Source organism: Microcebus murinus, chromosome 4 (genome assembly GCF_040939455.1).
Source record: "Microcebus murinus isolate Inina chromosome 4, M.murinus_Inina_mat1.0, whole genome shotgun sequence".
Classification (NCBI taxonomy): Eukaryota; Metazoa; Chordata; class Mammalia; order Primates; family Cheirogaleidae; genus Microcebus; species Microcebus murinus.
In genome coordinates, this window is record NC_134107.1 from 37,318,564 (window position 1) to 37,339,312 (window position 20,749).

A 20,749-nucleotide genomic window follows, 5' to 3' on the forward strand; every position below is an offset into this window, starting at 1 on the left:
GAGAGTTTTTTCACAAAGAAGTGAGGGATCAATAGGGATGTGCTGGAGAGAGATGCCTGTGGCCAGATCGTGAGAAAAGGCCTTGATTTCTTTAAGTAGTTTTAGAATTGAGTCTGTAGGGTGGGGAGAGTGACTTTTGAGTAAAGAAGATCATCAGGAAGCAGGCATTTGGGGACTGCTAGTAGTTTTTGCTTTGTGCAGAGTAGATAAATAAAGTACATATAGATATGTACTGCATTTGACAGGAGTCCAGGGTTTAAGAGACAGAAACCCAGCTAAGGCATAAAAGAGGATTTATTGTTTCATGTAGAACTAGAAAGTCCAGAGGTGGAGTTGGCTTCAGATGATACTGAATCTCGGGGCTTAAAAATTATGAGAGTGTTCTCATGCTCTCCATTTCTTAGCTTTGATGGTCTCTACTTTTGTATTCTGGCTTTGTTCTTTCCTGTTGCAAATAGCCTGTCTTCATATTGTAGGAAATACAACCTTTAGTACATCTTTGCATCTTGACACCCAAAATGAATATCTAAAGTGTTTCTCACTGCTTTTAGCAGGAAACTCCTAGGTGGACTCCGATTGGCCAAACTTGGCTCATTTGCCTGTCCTTGAACCACTCACTCTGTTTAAGTGCAACCAGTGTCACAGACTCATCCCCAAAAGGGCTGCTTAGATTAGAGTGGGGAAGTTCCCCAAAGGAAGCAGAAGAAAGGAGAAAGGAATACATGCTGGGGAGAAAGAAACCATAGTTATCACAACCCGTTAGAATCTAGTGATTGGCATCCTGTGGGAAATGTTTGTTTAATTGGGTCAGTCTGAAATAAACAAAGGATTGCTGAAGCATAGTGAGGTCCCAGTTAAAGTCTAGATGATATAAATTTGTAGTGGAACCAACTAGATCTTTAACTTTGTCCTACAGTGCTAAGCAGCCCTGGAATGCAGGTGATATACTCAGAATTTGGATTTGATGGATCAGGATTTCACGGGACTGAGGGAAATCAAGCAGGAGAATCAAGCAGTTCATTTATTAAAGTGTTGGACATGGGGTTCAGAAAGCATAGAGGGGCAAATGAAACCACAGTTTGCTGGTTCATTTATTTATTTATTTTAATCAAAGCTTATTATTTCTTTTTTGGCTGACTATAATAGTGACTATAAGTAAATGAAAATGTATTTGATTTTCTACTGGCATGATTAAATTTTCCAGCAAGGAAATAGGCTAAGTCATTTCTTTCATGTATTGCCTGCTCTTAGTCAAGCCATGCTTATTCAACAAAATGTTACATGTTTTTGTATTAATAGAATCTTGGACTTGGAATTTGTTTATTATTTTCCCCTGTTCATTACCTGTTATTTGGGCTATACGTTTACTTGAAAGATCATTTGGAGATACTGGAAATATTTGTATCACAGATGCCCTTGACTTTAAGAAAAATGATCCTAAACTATAAAAATGCTTAATAAAAACTAGACTTTTAAAAATATATATAAAATTGGTGAATACTCAATTTTTAAAATCTGGATGTATAGAAAGATATAGAGAAGAGAGGAAGAATAATCATCCATTATTTTACCACTGAGAGATAACCATGGTTAATATTTTTTTGTATATCCTTTCAGACTTTTCTCTGATATATGTGCAATTTCTTTTTAAAAGTAGAATTTTACTAGACATACCATTTATACTGTATTTGTCATAATATTTCCATATTTTCCATATCTTTTTTTATCATCATTTAATGAATACATAGTATTTGGATGCTTCACATTTTATGTAATTAGTCTCTTACTGATCAAATGTTTACTCTTTGTCACGAACAGCAATTTTAGAAGCATTCTTATCCTACCTAGTCTTTGTGTATTTAATGTACTATCTTTCATTGTGCTTTTAGTATAGCCTGATATACTGAATTTAGCTCTTTTCCTAAATTCTTGTATTATAATAAGATTTGACTATAATATAAAACTCCAAATAACAGTGGCTATAAACACATAAGGCTTTATTTTATTTATGTGTATATGAAATCTTCAGCCTGGTGACCTGGAGCTATAATGGTGCATCACAAAGTCAGCAGGATTGTAGGGCCTGATATTTTGCTCTGCGGTTCTTTGTGTATAGCTTCCATGTCAAGATCACAAAATAACTGTCTGCTGGAGCTGTAGCCATCAAGACTCAATCCTCAGCAGTAGGAATATTGAAGGAGGGAATAAAGAGAGGGATATTTCCCAGTAACCAGCTTCCTTTAAGAAGCCATCTTGAACATACCATACAGTACTCTTGCTCACATATCGTTGGCTAGAACATAATCCCATGGGTACACTTAACAACAGGAGATGCTGGGAAATAGCCCTTTGTAATGGGCATATTGTTGTCGGGACTAAAATTAGGGTTCCATTACTAGGTAAGAAAAGAAGAAAGGTAATTGGTCAGGCAATTAGTTACGATACTTTCAGCTGCAAGTAACAAAACTCAATTCAAAGTATCTTAACCAGTAAGGAAATGTATTACCTCATATAACATGGTGATAGAACTGTTCCAGGGTTGATTAATAGAGTTGCTAAGCCATGTCATCAAGAACCCAGGTTCTCTCCTCCTTCCTAGTTTGCTTTCCTCAGTAAGGGCTGTCCCATGGCTGTTGTCACTCCGCATAGAATATTTAAACAGGATGGCATCCAGAAGGAGAAGAGAGTCATCCTTCTAATGTCTCCCCATTGAGGAGGAAAGCTATCTTTCCCAGAAACCCCCAGCAGACTTCTCTCACTTCATTGACCAGAGCTGGGGTCACAGGTTTGCTCCCAAACCAATTACCAAAATGGGAACAACATGGCGGGTTAAGGCCAATTGGAATGGACTCAGAGCTGAGCCATGTGAAGCAGGGAATCTGTTTGAACACATATGAGCTCTATTAGTAAGGCACGAATGGGTGTTAGGTGAGCAGCCAACAGTGGCTACCACAGTTCCTCTTTATACCATTCACATTTTTATCCATTTTGTACAGCCTGTTTTGAGCCCTTTTGGCCCTATGAAGCCTACCTTGGTCTTTCTTTTCCAAAAACCCTATTACGCTCTCTCTAGTCCTCACCACTTAGCACCGGATTGTTTGCCTTGTTATTTTGTGCTCCAGGTGTGTCAGCATGTACTTGTCTCCTGGACTCCATTGACTTCTTTCTAAGGAAGGGCAGGGCCTGTTGTCACACCTCTGCATGACCTTTGCTGATAGTAACCGTATTTTTGAAATGGAAATTGTGGAAGGACTTAAGACAAGGGATTTCTTCTCATTTTAAATATATTGATGTAAGAAACCTTATCAGTTTATATAAATTCCATTGACATTTTGTGATTAGTGAACTGTTCGTATTGAAAAGAAGTGAGAAATGTGCCGGGATTACTCAGTACTTCCTTGCTGTACCTGTGGTACTTGACCTGTAGTAGACACTCAATAAATATTTGTTAGTTGACGTTAGCTGTAAATTTTTTTTAAAAGCTGCAACATTATTTCCTCACATGGATATTGCATGTGTGTATTGCCAGAGGATAAATGACTAGGTTGTCAGGATAACTTTGCTCAGGAAATGTAACTGTTGCCAGGGTTTTCATTGATTTACCTGTAAAATAAAGTCTTCTATGGGTTACTACAAGAAGAAGTAGGAGACACAAAGGCCGATTTGGTGCAGGTGGAACTTAAAATTTCTTGGAATTGAATAAAGGTCTTTAATATGTAAAAGAGTTCCAGATAGCCTGTAGACCAAGTTTTAGTAGGGACCTATTTTTTTGTTAAGCATTGCTGCTTCGTTTTTCTGCATTTAAATAGAAATATATAATACAAAATATATGTGAAATTTTCCCTTCTCTGTGAAGGAAGACTACCTTAAAAACCTTTGGAATCTCCATGATAATATACATAAATGTTCCTAAAACATACCCAGTTTTTGCAAACACTTTCATAATAGTTATGTGAAGATGCAGAAGTCTTCCTTAGTTTGTGAAGAAATAGGGTAATTAAGACATTGTTAGTTGACTTAGGACCACTCTGATGTGCTATATCAGATGAGATTTAACCCTGACAGGAAGAATGTCCAAGGGGAACTCTAAAGGATACTATTGAATTGTTAGCCCTCTTTATTCACTTAGAAAGGAAAACATACTTTGGTCCTCTTAAAGTCAATGGTAGAAAATAACATAAAACACATTGCTTTATTTCTAGGATTTATATTAGTTTATTTATGTTGTTTTATTTCTAGGATTTACATTATTTAGCTCTGCTGCAGGACCTTGGGCAAGATGTATAGGAAACAGAGGCTTACGTTCCTCATCTGTTTTTTTGTTTGTTTGTTTGTTTTGTTTTGTTTTTTAAAGAAAGAAAAAAGCCAGGAGAAGTGAGTGGTTTTAAGGGCCAATGGGTTGAGTATCCCTTATTTGACATGCTTGGGAATTGAAGTATTTTGAATTTTAGATTTTTTAAATTTTGGAATATTTGCATTTCAAATCTGAAATTCGAAAGGCTCCAATGAGCCTTTCCCTTCAGTGTCATGTTGGTGCTCAAAAACCTTCAAACTTTGGAGCATTTAAGATTTCAGATTTTTGGATTAGGAATGCTCAACCTTTTATCATTAATAGAATAATGAAAACAAAAAGTGCTACACAAATGTTAGCCTTTTATTTTATATATATGGATACCAAATAACCCTAAAAGGAACTAGTATACCTCGTTTAGTCTTTATTTCTCACAGGAGCCAACATAGTTCTGAGCACATAGTCAGGACTTAGCATATCAATAAATATATGGCTCAACACTTTTAATAGAAGTATGTAGTATCATCGTGTCTTTTGCTCTTTAAAACAGTTGTCAAGATTTTTGGTACAGCTGATTTCAAATTATATTCAATAACACTGTCACTCAACCTCCTGTTAAATACTTTCCTGTAGCCACACTTGGCCAGGTCAGTTGTGAACTAGAAATGCCTTCTCTGAAGAAGGTATCATGGGCCGCTGGTGGTGCCTGTTATACTTTGCAGGTGGCATGACACTGTGGTGATCCACTCACTCTAGGGTTGTTAATTGCATCCCAGAAGAGGCAGCCTGGACATGTTTGGGTACAACCTGTGATACTTCTTATGGCTTCAAAAGTAGGTGTAGAAAGAAAAGGCGAAGGAGGGGAGAAGACATTGCTGAAGGGTAGGTAAATGTTGATCAGAAGGGAAGAGTGGTGCTCAAAGTACTTTTGAGCCAGGACTTGACACTAGCACAATGCCTAACCATTCCCATGGGAGGCTACAGCCAGTCTCCTCTGGCTTTGTCACCTACTTCCCAACCTCTCCATAATGTGATAGAGAAATTGCCATTAGTAAAGCTCTCTGTTATTTGTGTGCAAAGCATGTGTCATGCCTTACTGCTGCAGTTGCTGTCGCCTCCCTCTGCTTTCTCCGCCCCATGACTTTTCACAACAGCTGCTGGAAGCTACTGAACCCTGCCTCCCCCCAGCTCAGTACATATGTCTAGTCAGTGTATATATTGTATTTCCTACTCCACTAATTCTTGGCTAGAATTCTAGCCAAATGACTACAATGAAATTTCTGTAGTAGATCAGAAGAAACCCAAGTCCAGGCGTTTCTCTGAGAAATAACACCGATTAGTTTAGTCTCTATTTCACACTTGCTTCTCTTGTTTCTTTAAATTTCTCCCCACACGAAGAAGTCTCAGTCTAGTTCAGTTCATTTCATGAAGGTATTAACCCCTTGGCCCAGATTATCTTCTGAAATGTGGCCTTCTCATTCATACACACCATTGACGCTGTCCCATATTTAACCAGCTCTGTTCCTGCTTTCCCCCTGCTGGGAGAGACAGCAGATAGAAAAGTTCAGGTAGTATATGCATTAAGGGTAGAGGATATAATTGAAAAATCTTGCTTTTCAAAAAGCTTCCTCTTGAAGGAGCCCCTAATGTGAATTCATGGTCCTTATGAATAATAAATGCACACAAAACAGATTCATAAAGACGTTACACACTGAGTTACTTGTATCCCATTTCCTGGAATGGTTCCAAATGCAGTGGGAGAGCGGAAGTCTAGTAGATTGCTATTTCCCCGTCTCTATATTCTCAGGCTTTGCTCTCTTTGCTTCTGGGTCTGTTACAGCAAGCAGAATCAATAGGAGTTGACTTGAAGTAAACTGTGCCCCCATTTGAAGTAAACTGTGTCCCCTGCTAAACTTGTTTTAATTCTCTGTGATCATGTGTACAACACAGAGTGTGTTGAGATACTACCATTGACCAATGGACTGGTGTTCTCATGTTTAAAGTCTTTCCCCACCCTTTCTTAAGAAAATATACTCCCAGCATTCCGTTGAGAAAGAAAATTGTTACCCTGGCACTTGATTCTTTCAAATCTAACTAAGGAGTTCTTTCCTTTTAGGAGAGTGAGGGGGAGTGAAGAAGTAGAAATGAAATAAGAGGAGAAAATATTCAGAAAAGGGAAGATAATCAGGAAGCTTTCCCACTCTTTAAGTAGTAGTATTACCTTTTTGAATCCAGAATCTTCGTGGAAACATTACAGCAAATACCAACTGGCTGGTATTAATATATGTAAGGTCTCATGCAAGGGAATACAGAAAGAATGTGACTTAGTTCCTGCCCTTAAGGGATACATAATATCATTATGTAATATCATTATGGTAAGTAGAAGCAAAGTAAGACCCAATGAGAAAGCTTCATCTAAGGTACTTGTGGAATCAAAGGAAGGTGACAGCATAATGGCTTCATGTCGGTGGTAGTCCTCAACTTGGACAACCTGAACAAGGTTTCAGTTGGCAGAAGCTGGAGTGTAGGTATTTCAGGTGAAAGAAATGGTGCGGGCAGAGTCAGAGGTGGAAAACCATGGTGTTTCTGGAAGTAGTAACGGTGCTAAGTTGTAGGAGACAAGTAACACAGGAATAAGGTGGGAAAGGAGGAGTAGGGTCATTTTGAAAGTTCAGCTAATTCAGCAGGGGAAAAAGAGCCTCTGGGACAATGCTCAGAGTTGTACTTTATAAGATTTAGATCTCACAGTATTATAATTAAGTGGTTTGAGGCAGGAGTCTTGTGGAAGTTCATGGCGATAATCCAGGAGAAAAAAATCAGGCCCTAAACTCAGGTGGCAGCAGAAAGAGTGAAAGGGTGGATGGATTGAAACCTTGCAGAGTCACGCTCTCTGTGGTCTTTGGGGACAGAACACAGAGTGGATAAGCAGTGATGCATGGGACTGCCTACCTTTCTCTGGCAGAAAATCATCCCACTTTAACCCTTCTGTTCTCACCCCAGTGATTTTTTTTTCTTTAGGATTTCATAGCCATTAGAAGGATAGTAAAACATAGTGACTGTGAGACAAAAGAAAAATATAAATATCATCATTTGACAAATTAAAAAAGGTTTCTGGAGGCAGCCAATAGGTCTTCAAATAGTGAGAAGCTAACAAAACTGTTGGCTGTGGCACAGAAGTGCAAACTCAGGTGTAGATTGGGAAGTGGTTGGTTGCTAATAGAGGGCCATTGGTGACAAAGTCTTCCTCAGTATCAGCTGCCTCTTTTTCCTTGGGAATTGCTAGAAAAGAGCACAACAGAGAATGTTCTATATCCTAAGTGGCGTCCCAGTGAATTTAGGGCATGCCCTACTCTTGGACACTCAGGGATCCCATTGTCAACCCCCTCCCACCAGTCGTCTTTGGCTGTGGGAAGGATGGCACTGTCAGTCTGTTAGAAATTTCTCCATAATTGCAGTTCCGAGCTCCTAATGCATAGTTGCTCCTCATTAGCTTTGGTCTGCTGGGTGAGACCTATGGATACTCAAGGCTATTAACTTGCCCAGGTCCACTCTGCCCTACCTCTCCTCTCTGGGCGTTATTTCCTAATCTCTTGGGCAAGCGTCCTTAAACTACGGCCTGTGGGCCACATGCGGCCCGCCGAGAACATTTATCCGGCCCACTGGGTGTTTTTGCCGCCGCTGCCTGTCCTGCTTAGCAGCCAACTTGTCCTGGGCCCACAGTGCGCATGTGTGGAATGTGCACCGCAGTCTCCAACTGTCTGAGGGACAGTGAACTTGGCCCCCTGTTTAAAAAGTTTAAGGACCTCTGCTCTTGGGGATACACCAGAGGCATCTTGGTGCAGGAGGAAGTGGATGAACATTGCAGCCAGCCCATTGCAGTCAGCCCCTCAAGAACTGGGATGCTGGCTCTTCCACTTAGCAGCTGTGTGACTCATGCCAAGTCACCTAACCTCTCAGGGACTTGGAGAAGCAGAGCCATTGTCATGAGAAAATTGAAATGAAAGGATGTCTGGTTCTTTCATACCATCTATCGTTATCACAGTGTTTGTAACTACTGTGGACTCAGTTTTTTTCTTCCAAAGATTTTGGGACTTTGTCCCGGACTGTACTATTTATTTAATTTTGCTCTTTTCTGGATCTGCTTCTTAGACATGAAGCATCCCTAAGGTTTACTCTAAGAAGTACTGACTCATGAAATAAGCAAAATGTGAAGAGGTTTTGGAAGGTTCAATTGCTGAAGCTGCAGACCCTTTCCCAAGCTGCTGTGCTTATTATTCATTAAGCAGCTTGGTAAGCTTAGGTAGATATATTCCTGAGGGCTCTACATGATATGTTTACTCTAATAAGAAACTAAGTAATCAGAGTAGCATGTCCTCTTGCACTGCATTATCACCATCCACCACATACTAGTAGTGTTTATTTCTCCAGATAGTTGGCTTGTATTTCAGGATAAGCCTCATGCAGAGAGCTTATTTTGCCATTTATATTGATGATAAGTAGAGGAGAAAGAGAATGCTTTTTGAAGTTAGGTTACTCTAGTTTTCCCATGGTTTATAAAGGGGCAGAGATTTGGGAAAAGGAAGCAAATGTTCTAGCTAATGTGGTTAAACACTCTTTTCTGTTGATAAGTTAAGATAATCATGTGCTCTGCATTTTGCTACTTCCTTTGTTACTTTATAAAATATTCTTTTTCGTGAGACCAGTATAATAGCTTGAACTCCTCAAGGAAGGCCTATAAATACAAGGACATTCACAACTAATATGAGAGATGAAAGAATAAGAATCCTGTAACAACCTTGGTCTTGTTTATAGTGTTTCTTTTTTGGCAAACTCTAGCTTTTTAACACTGGTCATTTAGAAAACCAGGAGGAGAAGTCCCAGTCACAGGACTTTTTAAAGCATGAGGGGAGAGATGGCTACTGCCTCTTATGGCCCATATGGTGCAATTTGATCTTTTAAAATGGAATCTTTTAAACACTTTATATTACAGCTATGAGCATCATCAGTTGAATTTAATGGGTGAGCCTAGGGTGTAGGAAGCTCTTGGGGATTATTTGTGCCAAGCTCACACTGAAGTAGACTACGGGATGCTATGGGGTTGAAATGGTGAGCATTTTTGAGGAGGAACTTCTGAGAAAGCAGTTTCTGGCCAGTGAGTTGGTTGGCATGTTGGTGGGTGGTAACAGAACTATGCGATGCATGCCCTGTTCTCAAAAGCACATGTACTTGGCCTTCAAGACTAATATGCAAGAAACAACCAATAGAAGGTAACCTATGAACTCGTTTAATTATGAGTTAATTGTTCTTGCATAGAGCATGTTTATAAGGACTGAAGCTTTCAAGGGAAGTGGCATCGCAGTTGGATGTCTAAGGGGTGAAAATGAGGTTGCTAGGTAAAGCATTTAAAAGATGTAGTGGTAAAGCTGACTAGCCTAGAACCAAGGGAATTTACCAGGGAGAAATATTTTTAAATGGAAGCACTGAAGAGGCCTTAAAACCATCTTCAATTCCTTGTTTTACATATAGTGCGCCCTGAGAGGTGAAAGACCATGAGGCTGATGGCACAAAGTAAACTGTTGTGAGCCTGGGTTATGGGAAGCTGCGAAAGGCTTGCAATGTAGAGCTCAGGTGCTAGAGTGCCTTGTGAGAAGCAAAGTGCATGGTGAGAGACGTTTTTAGAAAGAATTTGGTTTAGGGGCATGAACCCTGTGTTAAACTTGTGGTGTTGCCTGAGAATACAGCATTGTTATCTGTGCCATTAAAGAAATAATTCTATGTACTCACCCCTTTGGTTTCTCAGTCCTCTGGCTGTTTCGCTCTCCTCTCGCCTTCCTGCTCCCCATATTCAGTACACACATCTGTCCGTGTTGCTGGTTAAGGATCAAATACTACCTTTCCCAGGGCCATTTGCATTTTAATTGGGACACATCATCGAGATAAAATAGTGTGTCTAATAGAGTTCCAGGCTACAACGACTTCAAATTTTAAGGCTGGTGAAGGATCCTTCCTTGTGTCCCTAAAATCAGGGTGTGTGAGTGGATTACAAGCATGAGCCACCATGCCTGGCCAAGGGTGTGTGAGTGGAACAGATCAGAACCTGATGTGTAGGGAGAGGATGTTGTGCGTCTGGCATTTAGTGGGCACTCTTATTTGTTCATGAATGAATGAAACTTTTTAGTGAATGAACGAATTGGCTTAGGGGGTACAGGGTTCTTAGAAAACAGAAAAGACAGTGGAAATAAACCCTTTAAAGGAGGGATTATTAATGTTAAGTCTTACAAATTTTAAGTTATAAATTTTTAAAGGAGGGCTAGGTGACTGTGTAGTCCCAAGACATAAAGGGGAGAGAGCATTCAAAAGAAAAAAAATATAGTTCTACAATCTAGCTGCTTAGGGGAATATTGCTGACAGAACCAGGAACCTGGTTGAGTCCTGTGTCTGATCACATGAACACACAACTGTCATTTTTGTGTAGACATTTGAAAACCTTCCTTCACTTCGTGTGGGTACAAGTTAGGTATGTGAGTCCCAGTCCTACTTCCTGCTTCTTCTCCCTAATGTCTTCTGTTCAACTTTTCCTTCCATTTTTCTGTGCTTGGGGCTCAGTGTGAATTTTGTGCCCAGATTTCCCACAAAAGGACCCAGAGGATTCTTATCTTTTCCTTCTTTCACTCTTACTCCCACTTAAATTTTTCACTTCAAAAGTTCTTCAGGAAAACGCTTACTTTAAAAATATATAGGCCATTGTTTGGAAAGTCATGCTTGCAATGACTCTTACTTTTGTCTCTCTTTTGCACGGGCTATGCTACCCTCAGTTATACAGAGATAACAAACCGACTTGCTTCCCAAAGGCATTCTTCCTTGACGGACTGGTTTGCTCTGAGCTGTATAAACACTCTTGCCTGCTGACCAGTAGCCTGTATTTATGAGGTCCTTAGAAAACACTGCAAGCTGCAGAGAGTGACCATGAATAGCAAACTTAATTTGGTTTAATGTGTTTTGGCTTGCTTGACCTCACCAGAATAAAAATGTGCCTGCTTAAATTATTGTATTGGGACTTAAAAAAGAAAATTCTGGAGACATTTTTCTCACTGGAAGAATCTTGGGATCATTTTAGCAGAGGTTTAAGTCCGCGTTTAATGACAGATAGACTTGAGAAATGTTTAACATAGAGCTTTAATCGCAGATTAGATTATTGCAAGTTCTGAATTTTAAGTCTGAATTACTGTTTTTTTTTTTCTCTTGCTACTTTTTTTTTTTTTTTTCTAGACAATTGGCTGGCAACGACCTTTCTTTTATCCACCCAAAGGCCTTGTCTGGGTTGAAAGAACTCAAAGTTCTGTAAGTAATGCAATTTTAGAGTTTCACAGCTGGCTGTGTATTTTCTTTCTGCATAGTCAACATGCTTGGAACTAGGTTAAGCACAGTTTCTTTTAGTTCAGGATTAAAAGATTTAAGGAGTGGCCAATGGGCAGTGTGGGAGGCTGGAGGTTGATTTAGGCAACCTAGAGTCTAGATAACAAAAGTTAAAACTCTAAATAATGGATATTCTGACCTCCAGTATGTTACAATTGAATGTTAGGCTTTTTGGGTAGCTAATGCATTGAATCAAAACCATATTTAAGCTTTACTGGTAGGGTTTTGTTTCTACCTGTCTTATAAGAACTCTGAATTAGTTGACCCTAAAAAGAAAAAGGCTAACAACAGCTCCAAATGTTGAAATCGTTTTAGAGCTAAAGGGAATTGAGATGCCTATGATTTTTATAGCCAGTGAGGGATCAGGAAATAAATTCCTGGCAGGAGTCAGGAGTTTGGAGTGTGGCAGATCAGGAAACAGGTGAACTGACTGCCCATACTTCTACCACTACCGCACTGGGTGACCATCAGCAGGTCACTAAGCCTCTCTGGTTCAGTAAACTAGGTGGGCCCTTTACCTCTTCCATTCTGTGGTTATGATTCATGTCAGGCAGTCATCGTATTAATGCGACAGGAATGGCTTAAGGCAAAATGTAAAAGGATTTCATTTTCAGTATGGAGCTATGCCTCCATTCTCTAGGCCCTACCTATTAGATGATGATTTTATTTTTATTGTTTTTGTTTATTTATTTTTTATAAAGTCAGAGTCTTGCTGTGTTGCCTAGGCTGGACTCCTGGGCTCAAGTGATCCTCCCACTTCTGCCTCTCAAGTAGCTGGAACTTCAGGCATATGCCACCAAGCCTGCACCCAGCTACTACTAGATGATTAAAGCTCTGTTTCTGCCCTGGTCCCACATGCATTGAGGACATTGCTGCTGTTCTCTAAGAACTCAGGGGCTGCTATGCTCTTGGTAAAATTGGCTTTACCTAATGTCCCTGTTTTTGGGTTCTGCTTTATTTGAATTTGAAAAGGCATTAAGGATTCCAATGGGTTGCTTATTACACCTCTCAGTTAACTTGTTATAACTCCCAATCAACATTAACATTACCCAGGGTGATGAACATTAACTTGGGTGCTTTGATTCCTGGGAATGAAACAGCCCTGGAAATGTGGATTACCCAGCAGGTCTTTGTTGGGAGATGGCTTAAGATAGCAGCATAGTTTTCATTTCTGGCTTTACAACAAATGCTTCTTGATATTTTATAGTTCTTTTGTCTTGGGTGCTTTCTACCTCCACCCCTCTACCCTTTCTGCCCCCCCCTTTTGCTATTGGAAATACTTTTGTAAATAAATGGCTCAGAATTCTTCTAAGAAAAAATGGTAACAATTGCTTTGTTACTCACTAACCCAAAATTTCCTTCCAGAACCCTCCAGAACAATCAGTTGAAAACAGTACCCAGTGAAGCCATTCGAGGACTTAGTGCTTTGCAGTCTTTGTAAGTAATTTTTTGGTTTTCTGCATTCTTGAATCATTAGGGGACCACTCTGGCTGTTAAGTGTATGAAGAACTGGAATCTTAGGGAAAGCAGAGGTTTATTCTTCATCTGAAATAAAAATGGGATAACCAGTGTAGTTATCAACATATCCTTTGGTGAGGGAAAAGGAGGTGGTTGTTTACCTCCTCACTTGTCTTAGAAGCTAAAAGAAAGCTACTGAGCATTCACGGCTGCCATGATTTTGTACATGGCTGATGATCAGCACCTCTTTGGAACCAGAGTTATATGTGTGCAGAAATTCTGGTGTCTTGTGCCCTATCCAGAAACAGCCATAAAGAAGTTTGTTTCAGGTGGTGATGATAATCAGGACAAATTGATTATAGTTCCTCAATTGGTGAAGGGAACTTCTCCAAAAAAAAAAAAAAGGTAAAGAAAACATACTCTTCCAAATAAGGAACTTTGTTAGTTTCTACTAGAATGATGAATACACATTTGCATTGCTTCACTTCATGTCCTAAATACTTAAGACAGTGGGACTGGGCCATAATTCTCAAAGTGTGGCACTTGGACCACATTTTATAACAGGATTCCTAGGAGACTGCTAAAATGCAGATTCCGAGGCCATATCCTAGAGGGGATGTTATTTTCTGTTTAATAGTAGGATCCAGAAAGCTGTATTTTAAAAAATATCCCTAGAACGACTCTTAACTTACAAATTGTAATAGTTATCACACTTATGTGTGCTACATTATAAAATTTCATTTTAACCCCATCACATATTTGTATACTAATTTGTTACTTAGGTTTTTTATTGTACTTTGAAATACCTGTAAATATAAGCTTTTGCAGGAAATGCATGAGAATTAGAAAAGTTAGGATGAAAATGATTGAGCTGCTTGTCCCATCAGTTTGCCATTGTAAAACCATTTTTAATTGTATCAAAAAGACATCACTGGAAATTGTAAATGATAGATTGCCATGTGATTTTAGATTAGATATTCTAGTAGTTAATGGGAAACGAATGTGAAAATAAAAATATGTATTAATAAAATATGCTGTAAAAGTTAAACTTTAAAATATATCTAGTGTCATAAACAAGGAGTATCCAGGGTATTAGCCATCTAATTTCTAGTTTAAGTAGAAATTTAATTTAAGGTGGTATATATTAAGTAGTTCACTTCACTAAAATAGTAAGCTGTGGAACATAAGGATTTGTTTTTCACCACAGCTAATTAGATAGGTTCTTAGTAGACTCTCACAATGAATCAATTGGAGTTAGTTCCTTCACAAAAATGTTATTTTGCTGAACCCGCTCTCACCTCTGAACATGTACACAGAGGGAACCATCTGACCTCTCTTGGACCTGAATTCATTAGGCATGTTAAATAGTTCTTGTTTTCTTTTGCTTCTTCATAATTTCATTTTACTTCAAGACCTTCAAACTGTTATTTCCTAAGACTTAATAGTCAAAATACTTGGCCATTTTGTCTAGTTTGAAGGCTAAAAAAGAGAGGACTAAAATCTCATTTTCAACTTTAGAACAGAAAAATTACCAAGAAAGCATCCAAGTAGATTCTAATTTGTGGTCAATAAGTACATTAAAGTGCATGGCACATTATTGGTTATATAGATGTTTTTAAGTGGCGTTTTTCAAAGAAACCATAGGTTTCCCTCTCTAACACAATCTTTTTAAAAAGCATACTGTTGCTCATCATTCACATGGAGTGAAATGCTTAGTTTAAATTATCTCCCAAATTGGAATGGGGCTAGGGGGTAGAGTCAAAACAAACTCTTAAGAGGCTTTAGGATGTTTTCATATGTAGCAGAAACACAAGCAACTGCTCTGTGTCAGGCCTGTGTTATTTAAGAAGGAAATGTTCATGGGTTTGTTAGCATAGTGGGTGCAGTGGTGCAGTTTAGATACAATTGAAATTCTGTCATGGTGTAAAACAGTCTTATCAGCACTTGAGTCAGTTTGAAAATCTGATCTTCAGACCTAAATTACACGAAAGATTTCCTTGTGGTTTTGAATAGTACTTTGAAAGGAGCAAAGTTCATTAGGGACTGAAATTGACCAGAAGTGGTTTGATGCAAGTATGTGCTTGATGATAACTGTAAAATCTGAAAGTGAATTGTTGGTGCTGGTAAAAAGGCAGTATGTGATAGCCTCCACAAAGCCACGAGAATGGCTAAAGCATTACCTGAGCAGGATATTAAAATGACGTGGGAATTATTCCACTAGAATTTTTCTTTACATCAGATCACATTTTTATTAAAGATTAAAGGATCTCAAAGATTAAATTTCCTAGGTTTCCCTCAATAACTTTAAAATATGTTTAAAACTATTATATTTACATTATTGATAAGTTAGAAGTAGAAAAAGGAGCCTTTTGATTATACAGAATAGGCGTTTATTGATAACAAAGACTTTTTCGAAAGTAAATATCTGCATTTGGTAGTCTTTTGTTACTGTAATTTCATTTTAGACAAGAAATTTAAAAATATGCAAGTCTCAGATGTAAAATAGGCTTTTGAGAACAGAGAATTAGAAGTACATTTTCAAGACAAAAATAAGGGAATTATTTAGTATGTCATTAATCCTTTAATAATAAAATCGTACTTAAATAAAGGAATAGTTTATCTCTTGCCATGTGGAGTTTAAACAGTAGAATACCTTGAAGAAGCCCATATAATCTTTCCACCTTGTGAGATATCTGATGCTTTTTAGCATCTACTAAAGCAATCAATTATAGTATTTTCTTGTTCTGTTAATTAGGATGAATATTAATAAGGTCATTGGTACAAAGCCACAGTTTAAGAAAGTTTCTCTGGGGAGCACTGATCTCAGACTAAGTGCAAACTCTTTATCTTTATGGGTGTATCACCACACCCACATGTGAATTCAGGGATAAGGATTAACCATGTGAGTCACACAAATCCTTTTTCTCATTTAATTCCTTATTTAAGGGTTCCATTGTTTTACGGTTCTTCCTTTTAATCTTTACTTGTATGAGACTTTATAATTTTTGGAAATTTTAGTATAGGGTACAGAATACAGTTTCACTCTAGTGTCTTAGCTCAAAACTCACCTGGTTATCTTGCTGTAAGTTATAGCCATCCCTTTTCCCTGATGGTAGATGGCACAGAATTTACAAAAGCTTAAACGAACGTATAACTGAATTTATGTTAAAAAAAAAAAAGGTACAGTTTTTCTTATAGTATTTTACCATATCTTAAGGAAACACTTTTACAGAGAGGACTTAATTTTAATGGGGTATTGTAGCTGTATTTAGGGATGCATCACTCATTATTTTATTGAATACGAATACACATTATGATACAATAAGCAATTTAGACTTTGCAACTGCTGTAGCACTGAGAAACTGGAGGGGAACTTCAATTTGTAATTAAAATGCAGTCCAAACCCCTTACCTGGCCTATAGTTTCTGGACCCTGTTTTCATCCTAAGCTGTCTCCCTGGATCCTCCACTCCCCTCCTGTGTTCTAATCACTCTGACCTTCTGGGAGTTGTGGGATCACACCAAGTTGGTTTCTGCTGCTGGGTCTCTGCCCCAGCCCTTTCATTTGCCTAAAATACTCCTTGCCCAGCTTCTGTTTGGACGTTTCCTCATTCTTCAAGGTCTCAGTTTAATTATCACCTTCTTAGAGACACTTTTCCTGACCAGTGCATTTTGAATAGCTACACTCCACTTCAGACTCCATCACTCTTTATCTCAGTCCCCTATTTACTTCAGATCACCTTTTTAAGTACTCTGTAATCATTTTGTAATTTGTTTATTAGATCATGTGTGTCGCCCTGCCCCACCAGAATGTCAGTCTCGGAGGACGGGTCTTATGCCTGTCTTGTTCACTGTTTTATCCTTTGTGCCTAACAGAATGCTCAATTTAAATGCATTGAATGAATTGCAGATAATTAAATTATCTGCAAGTATAATTTAGCTTCATTATTATTTGGTTACATTATATGCTTAATTGCATGATTATATGTTTAGCCTCTCTTTCCTCCTAAGAATGGATGTTCCACAGGGTTGTGAGTTGTATTTGTGTGTGTGTGTGTATTTGAACACATTCCTAACTACTCATTAAAGCAAATTTGCTGAATAGCTCTGTGGCCAGTACTTTGCCAGTCTGTTACATAGAGGTTACCTGTCTCTTCTCACAGTAAGTTCTAGAAAGCTGAAGGAATAAATAAGTTTTAAAATGTGTGTTTCTAGACAGATTCTTAAGGCAGTTGCCCAGTGTCCTCAGCTGTCCCTTTTTGAGTGTTCCTTCAGTTATCTTGACACCGTCAGATACTCCAGGACCAATGAATGGTCTTGAACACCTGCTACTCTGCCTCTAGGGAGGAGAATACTTCTGGGGCCAGGGGCGGTTAATTGGGAGCTGAGCCCAGAACTTGCCTGGAGGGAAAAAGGGACAATTATGTAAGGAACTGAAGTTTGGAGCAGCACAGGGAAACAGGACACAAAAAAAACCACTCCAAAACCCAGAATTTCCTGAACGTGAAAACTGCCAAACCCTAGTTCTTTAAAAATATGCTGTCATATTGAATTTTTATCAGTTTTTTTGTGTTTCCTAATTTTCACAAAGAAGTCCAAGACTGTGAGGCATGAATATAAATGATGAACATATATCATCAACAAGGGATTTGTGAGGAAAGTTGTGATTTGCCTGGCATACACTGTCCTTCATCATATTAATACCAGGTCGTCTTTGTGTTGAAAAGCAATTATTCCAACAATTACACCTGGTTGTGCCAACAATAATACTTAAGAACTTAGTTTCCAGATTTTTCAGATGGAGACTTAATTTTAAGTATGAGTAATCCTATTAATAAGGTGTTCTTAATTCCAAACTTTTTGGAAAATTTGAAGAAGCTTTAAATCCATAATAAAATTGATTGGAGGAGCTGCTTAATTTTTCCTGTGGACAGTTTGACCTTTTCTTAATGACTGTTAATTTTGGCAAACTAATTTTTTAAAAGTAATTGCTACTAAGGGAAGAGGAGAGGGTTGCTTTGCCATTACATGATGCTTATGTTAATATTTTTAATTTGCCTGGTGGTAATAAGGATGATTGAAAATCTATTGGACTAGGTTTGTTGCTATAAAAAAAATTGTAACCATTTTCTAATTTTTTCCCTTTGGTACCAGATCAGAATAGAACTAAATTTAATGCCAATTATTAGTTACAACAAAACATTGGAAGTAAATTTGGTCAAGCTTAGTTTCTTGTTGTTTTTCTATACTTTTAATGGGTATACTCTGAAACATAAAATTCCAACTTGAGCTTTGTGAGTTTTTTTTTTAAATATATTTTTCTACTATAAAGTTACTGTTTAGTCAAAGATAGTTGAAAGTTATAAATTTGCATACATGTATTCCTTTCTTATGAAAGAAGGGAAAGAATTGACTTCCATATACTGGTCTTGGAAAAGTTATTAGATTTTATGAGGACCTCCAATGAAATTAATGAAATAAGGGGTGCCATGGTCTTAGTCATTTTTATAAGTCCTTTTATTTTTTTTTTTGAGACAGAGTCTCGCTTTGTTGCCCAGGCTACAGTGAGTGCCATGGCATCAGCCTAGCTCACAGCAATCTCAAACTCCTGGGCTCAAGCAATCCTGCTGCCTCAGCCTCCCAAGTAGCTGGGACTACAGGCATGCACCACCATGCCCGGCTAATTTTTTTCTGTATGTATTAGTTGGCCAATTAATTTATTTCCATTTATAGTAGAGATGGAGGTCTCACTCTTGCTCAGGCTAGTTTCGAACTCCTAACCTTGAGCTATCCGCCTGCCTCGGCCTCCCAGAGTGCTAGGATTACAGGCGTGAGCCACTGCGTCCGGCCAGTCCTTTTTGTTTTGAAAGCTCTGAGAGTTGTGAGAGTCGGACTGAGTCATTTCCCTAGAATTCGTTACTGATGGTGCTTGCTTCTGTTTCTGTCAGGCGTTTAGATGCCAACCATATTACTTCAGTCCCGGAGGACAGTTTCGAAGGGCTTGTTCAGTTACGGCATCTGTGGCTGGACGACAACAGCCTGACAGAGGTGCCTGTGCGTCCCCTCAGCAATCTGCCAACTCTGCAGGCGCTGACCTTGGCGCTCAACAAAATCTCAAGCATCCCTGACTTTGCATTTACCAACCTTTCAAGCCTAGTAGTTCTGTAAGTATCCGCCTCCTTTAATACTATATATTTGTGTCAATCGTGGGAACGACACATGTTTCTGGTGACAAATTATTATGTAAGTATGTCACTGATCTTGCTCCTGTATAGTTAGTGCTTGGGGAAGCTGCCTTTGCACAAGATTAAACAAAATAGAATAAAAAAAATATCTGATAATAACAATTATCAGATAAATAATATCTGATAGTAACAATTATTAGATAAATAATATCTGATAATAACAATTATTATCAGATATTATTTTTTAAAATTTCTTCTTGTAAGTACAAATGGCCATTTGTACTTATGAGAAGAAATTGAGTCATTCAACAAACAGCTTTTACTTGTGTTCTGGGCAAGTTACTTTCAATGTTAAAAGAAGTGAAATCATTTTGAGATGCTCATAGAAATAAATTCCAGGCATATTTCATGTTTTTCCAACTTTTTGAGTATGTGATCCTTGTGTTTTTAAATTTTTTAAACTTGGATATAATAAAGTGGCATTTCCTTTCAAATCCCTTACCAGTCTTACTGGTATATGTTATGCGCTGCTTCCATGCCATTACTCCTATCTCCCTATTGAGAGAGCTCATCAGTTTTGCTTCATATAATTAAGAGCTAATCAGAACTTTTATTTTGATATAAGCAAATATTAATAATCTTGAATGTGTGTGCCATCTTTCCATTAGAGATATTTTGTCTTTCTGTTGGTATTCAATGTTCAGTCTGTAGCGTATAGCAAGAGGTAATTTCCCAATGCCATTTATTATCCATAGTCAGGTGTTGACATGTTTAGCTGCACCATTCCTTCAAAACACCAGTTTAGACATATAAAACACTTATAATTGGGAGATGTAAAAGTCATTTTGATGCTTTTTTTCACATAGGCATCTTCATAACAACAAAATTAAAAGCCTGGGTCAACACTGTTTTGATGGACTAGATAACCTGGAGACTTTGTAAGTATATTCATATTTTGGCTAATCATATTGTGATACTGATAGTGCAATTTTGTACTCTTTTACAGAAGGAAAAAATATGGTTCTTGAGTCCAGCTCATTATTAATTCACTTTAATATGTGACTAAACTCTTGCCATCAAATAACCCAGTTATGAGTACTAATCTAAGTTTATGGTTACCAATGGCATGTAAGTGCAAACTTCATCGTTTTCTTCCCCCAAAATACATGTTAAAAGAAGCTCAAGGTACAAAGATTTATATCTTTTCAAAAATGTTGGTTTTGTTAAATGTGTGACCGTTTTGAAACTTGAAAACTTCCAAGATGAATTCTGGATAGTTTGTTTTTTCCATGATCTCAGTTGCCTTGCTAATTGGTAACACTGGGTTTGAATACTATATCTGCTTTCACATGCTAAAATATAACAAATTAAGGTTTTATATTTTGCTTATGATACTTTTG

General features: G+C 38.0%; 1 protein-coding gene across 1 annotated transcript in view; it reads left to right on the forward strand.

Moving 5' to 3' along the window:
* Positions 1 to 20,749, forward strand: part of LGR4 (leucine rich repeat containing G protein-coupled receptor 4) — a 99,509-nt gene that overhangs the window by 62,082 nt on the left and 16,678 nt on the right. Inside the window, exons 3-6 of the mRNA XM_012744649.3 lie at positions 11,561 to 11,632; positions 13,073 to 13,144; positions 19,113 to 19,328; positions 20,216 to 20,287. Coding sequence (XP_012600103.2) covers positions 11,561 to 11,632; positions 13,073 to 13,144; positions 19,113 to 19,328; positions 20,216 to 20,287 — 432 coding nt within the window. The remainder of the gene's footprint in view (positions 1 to 11,560; positions 11,633 to 13,072; positions 13,145 to 19,112; positions 19,329 to 20,215; positions 20,288 to 20,749) is intronic.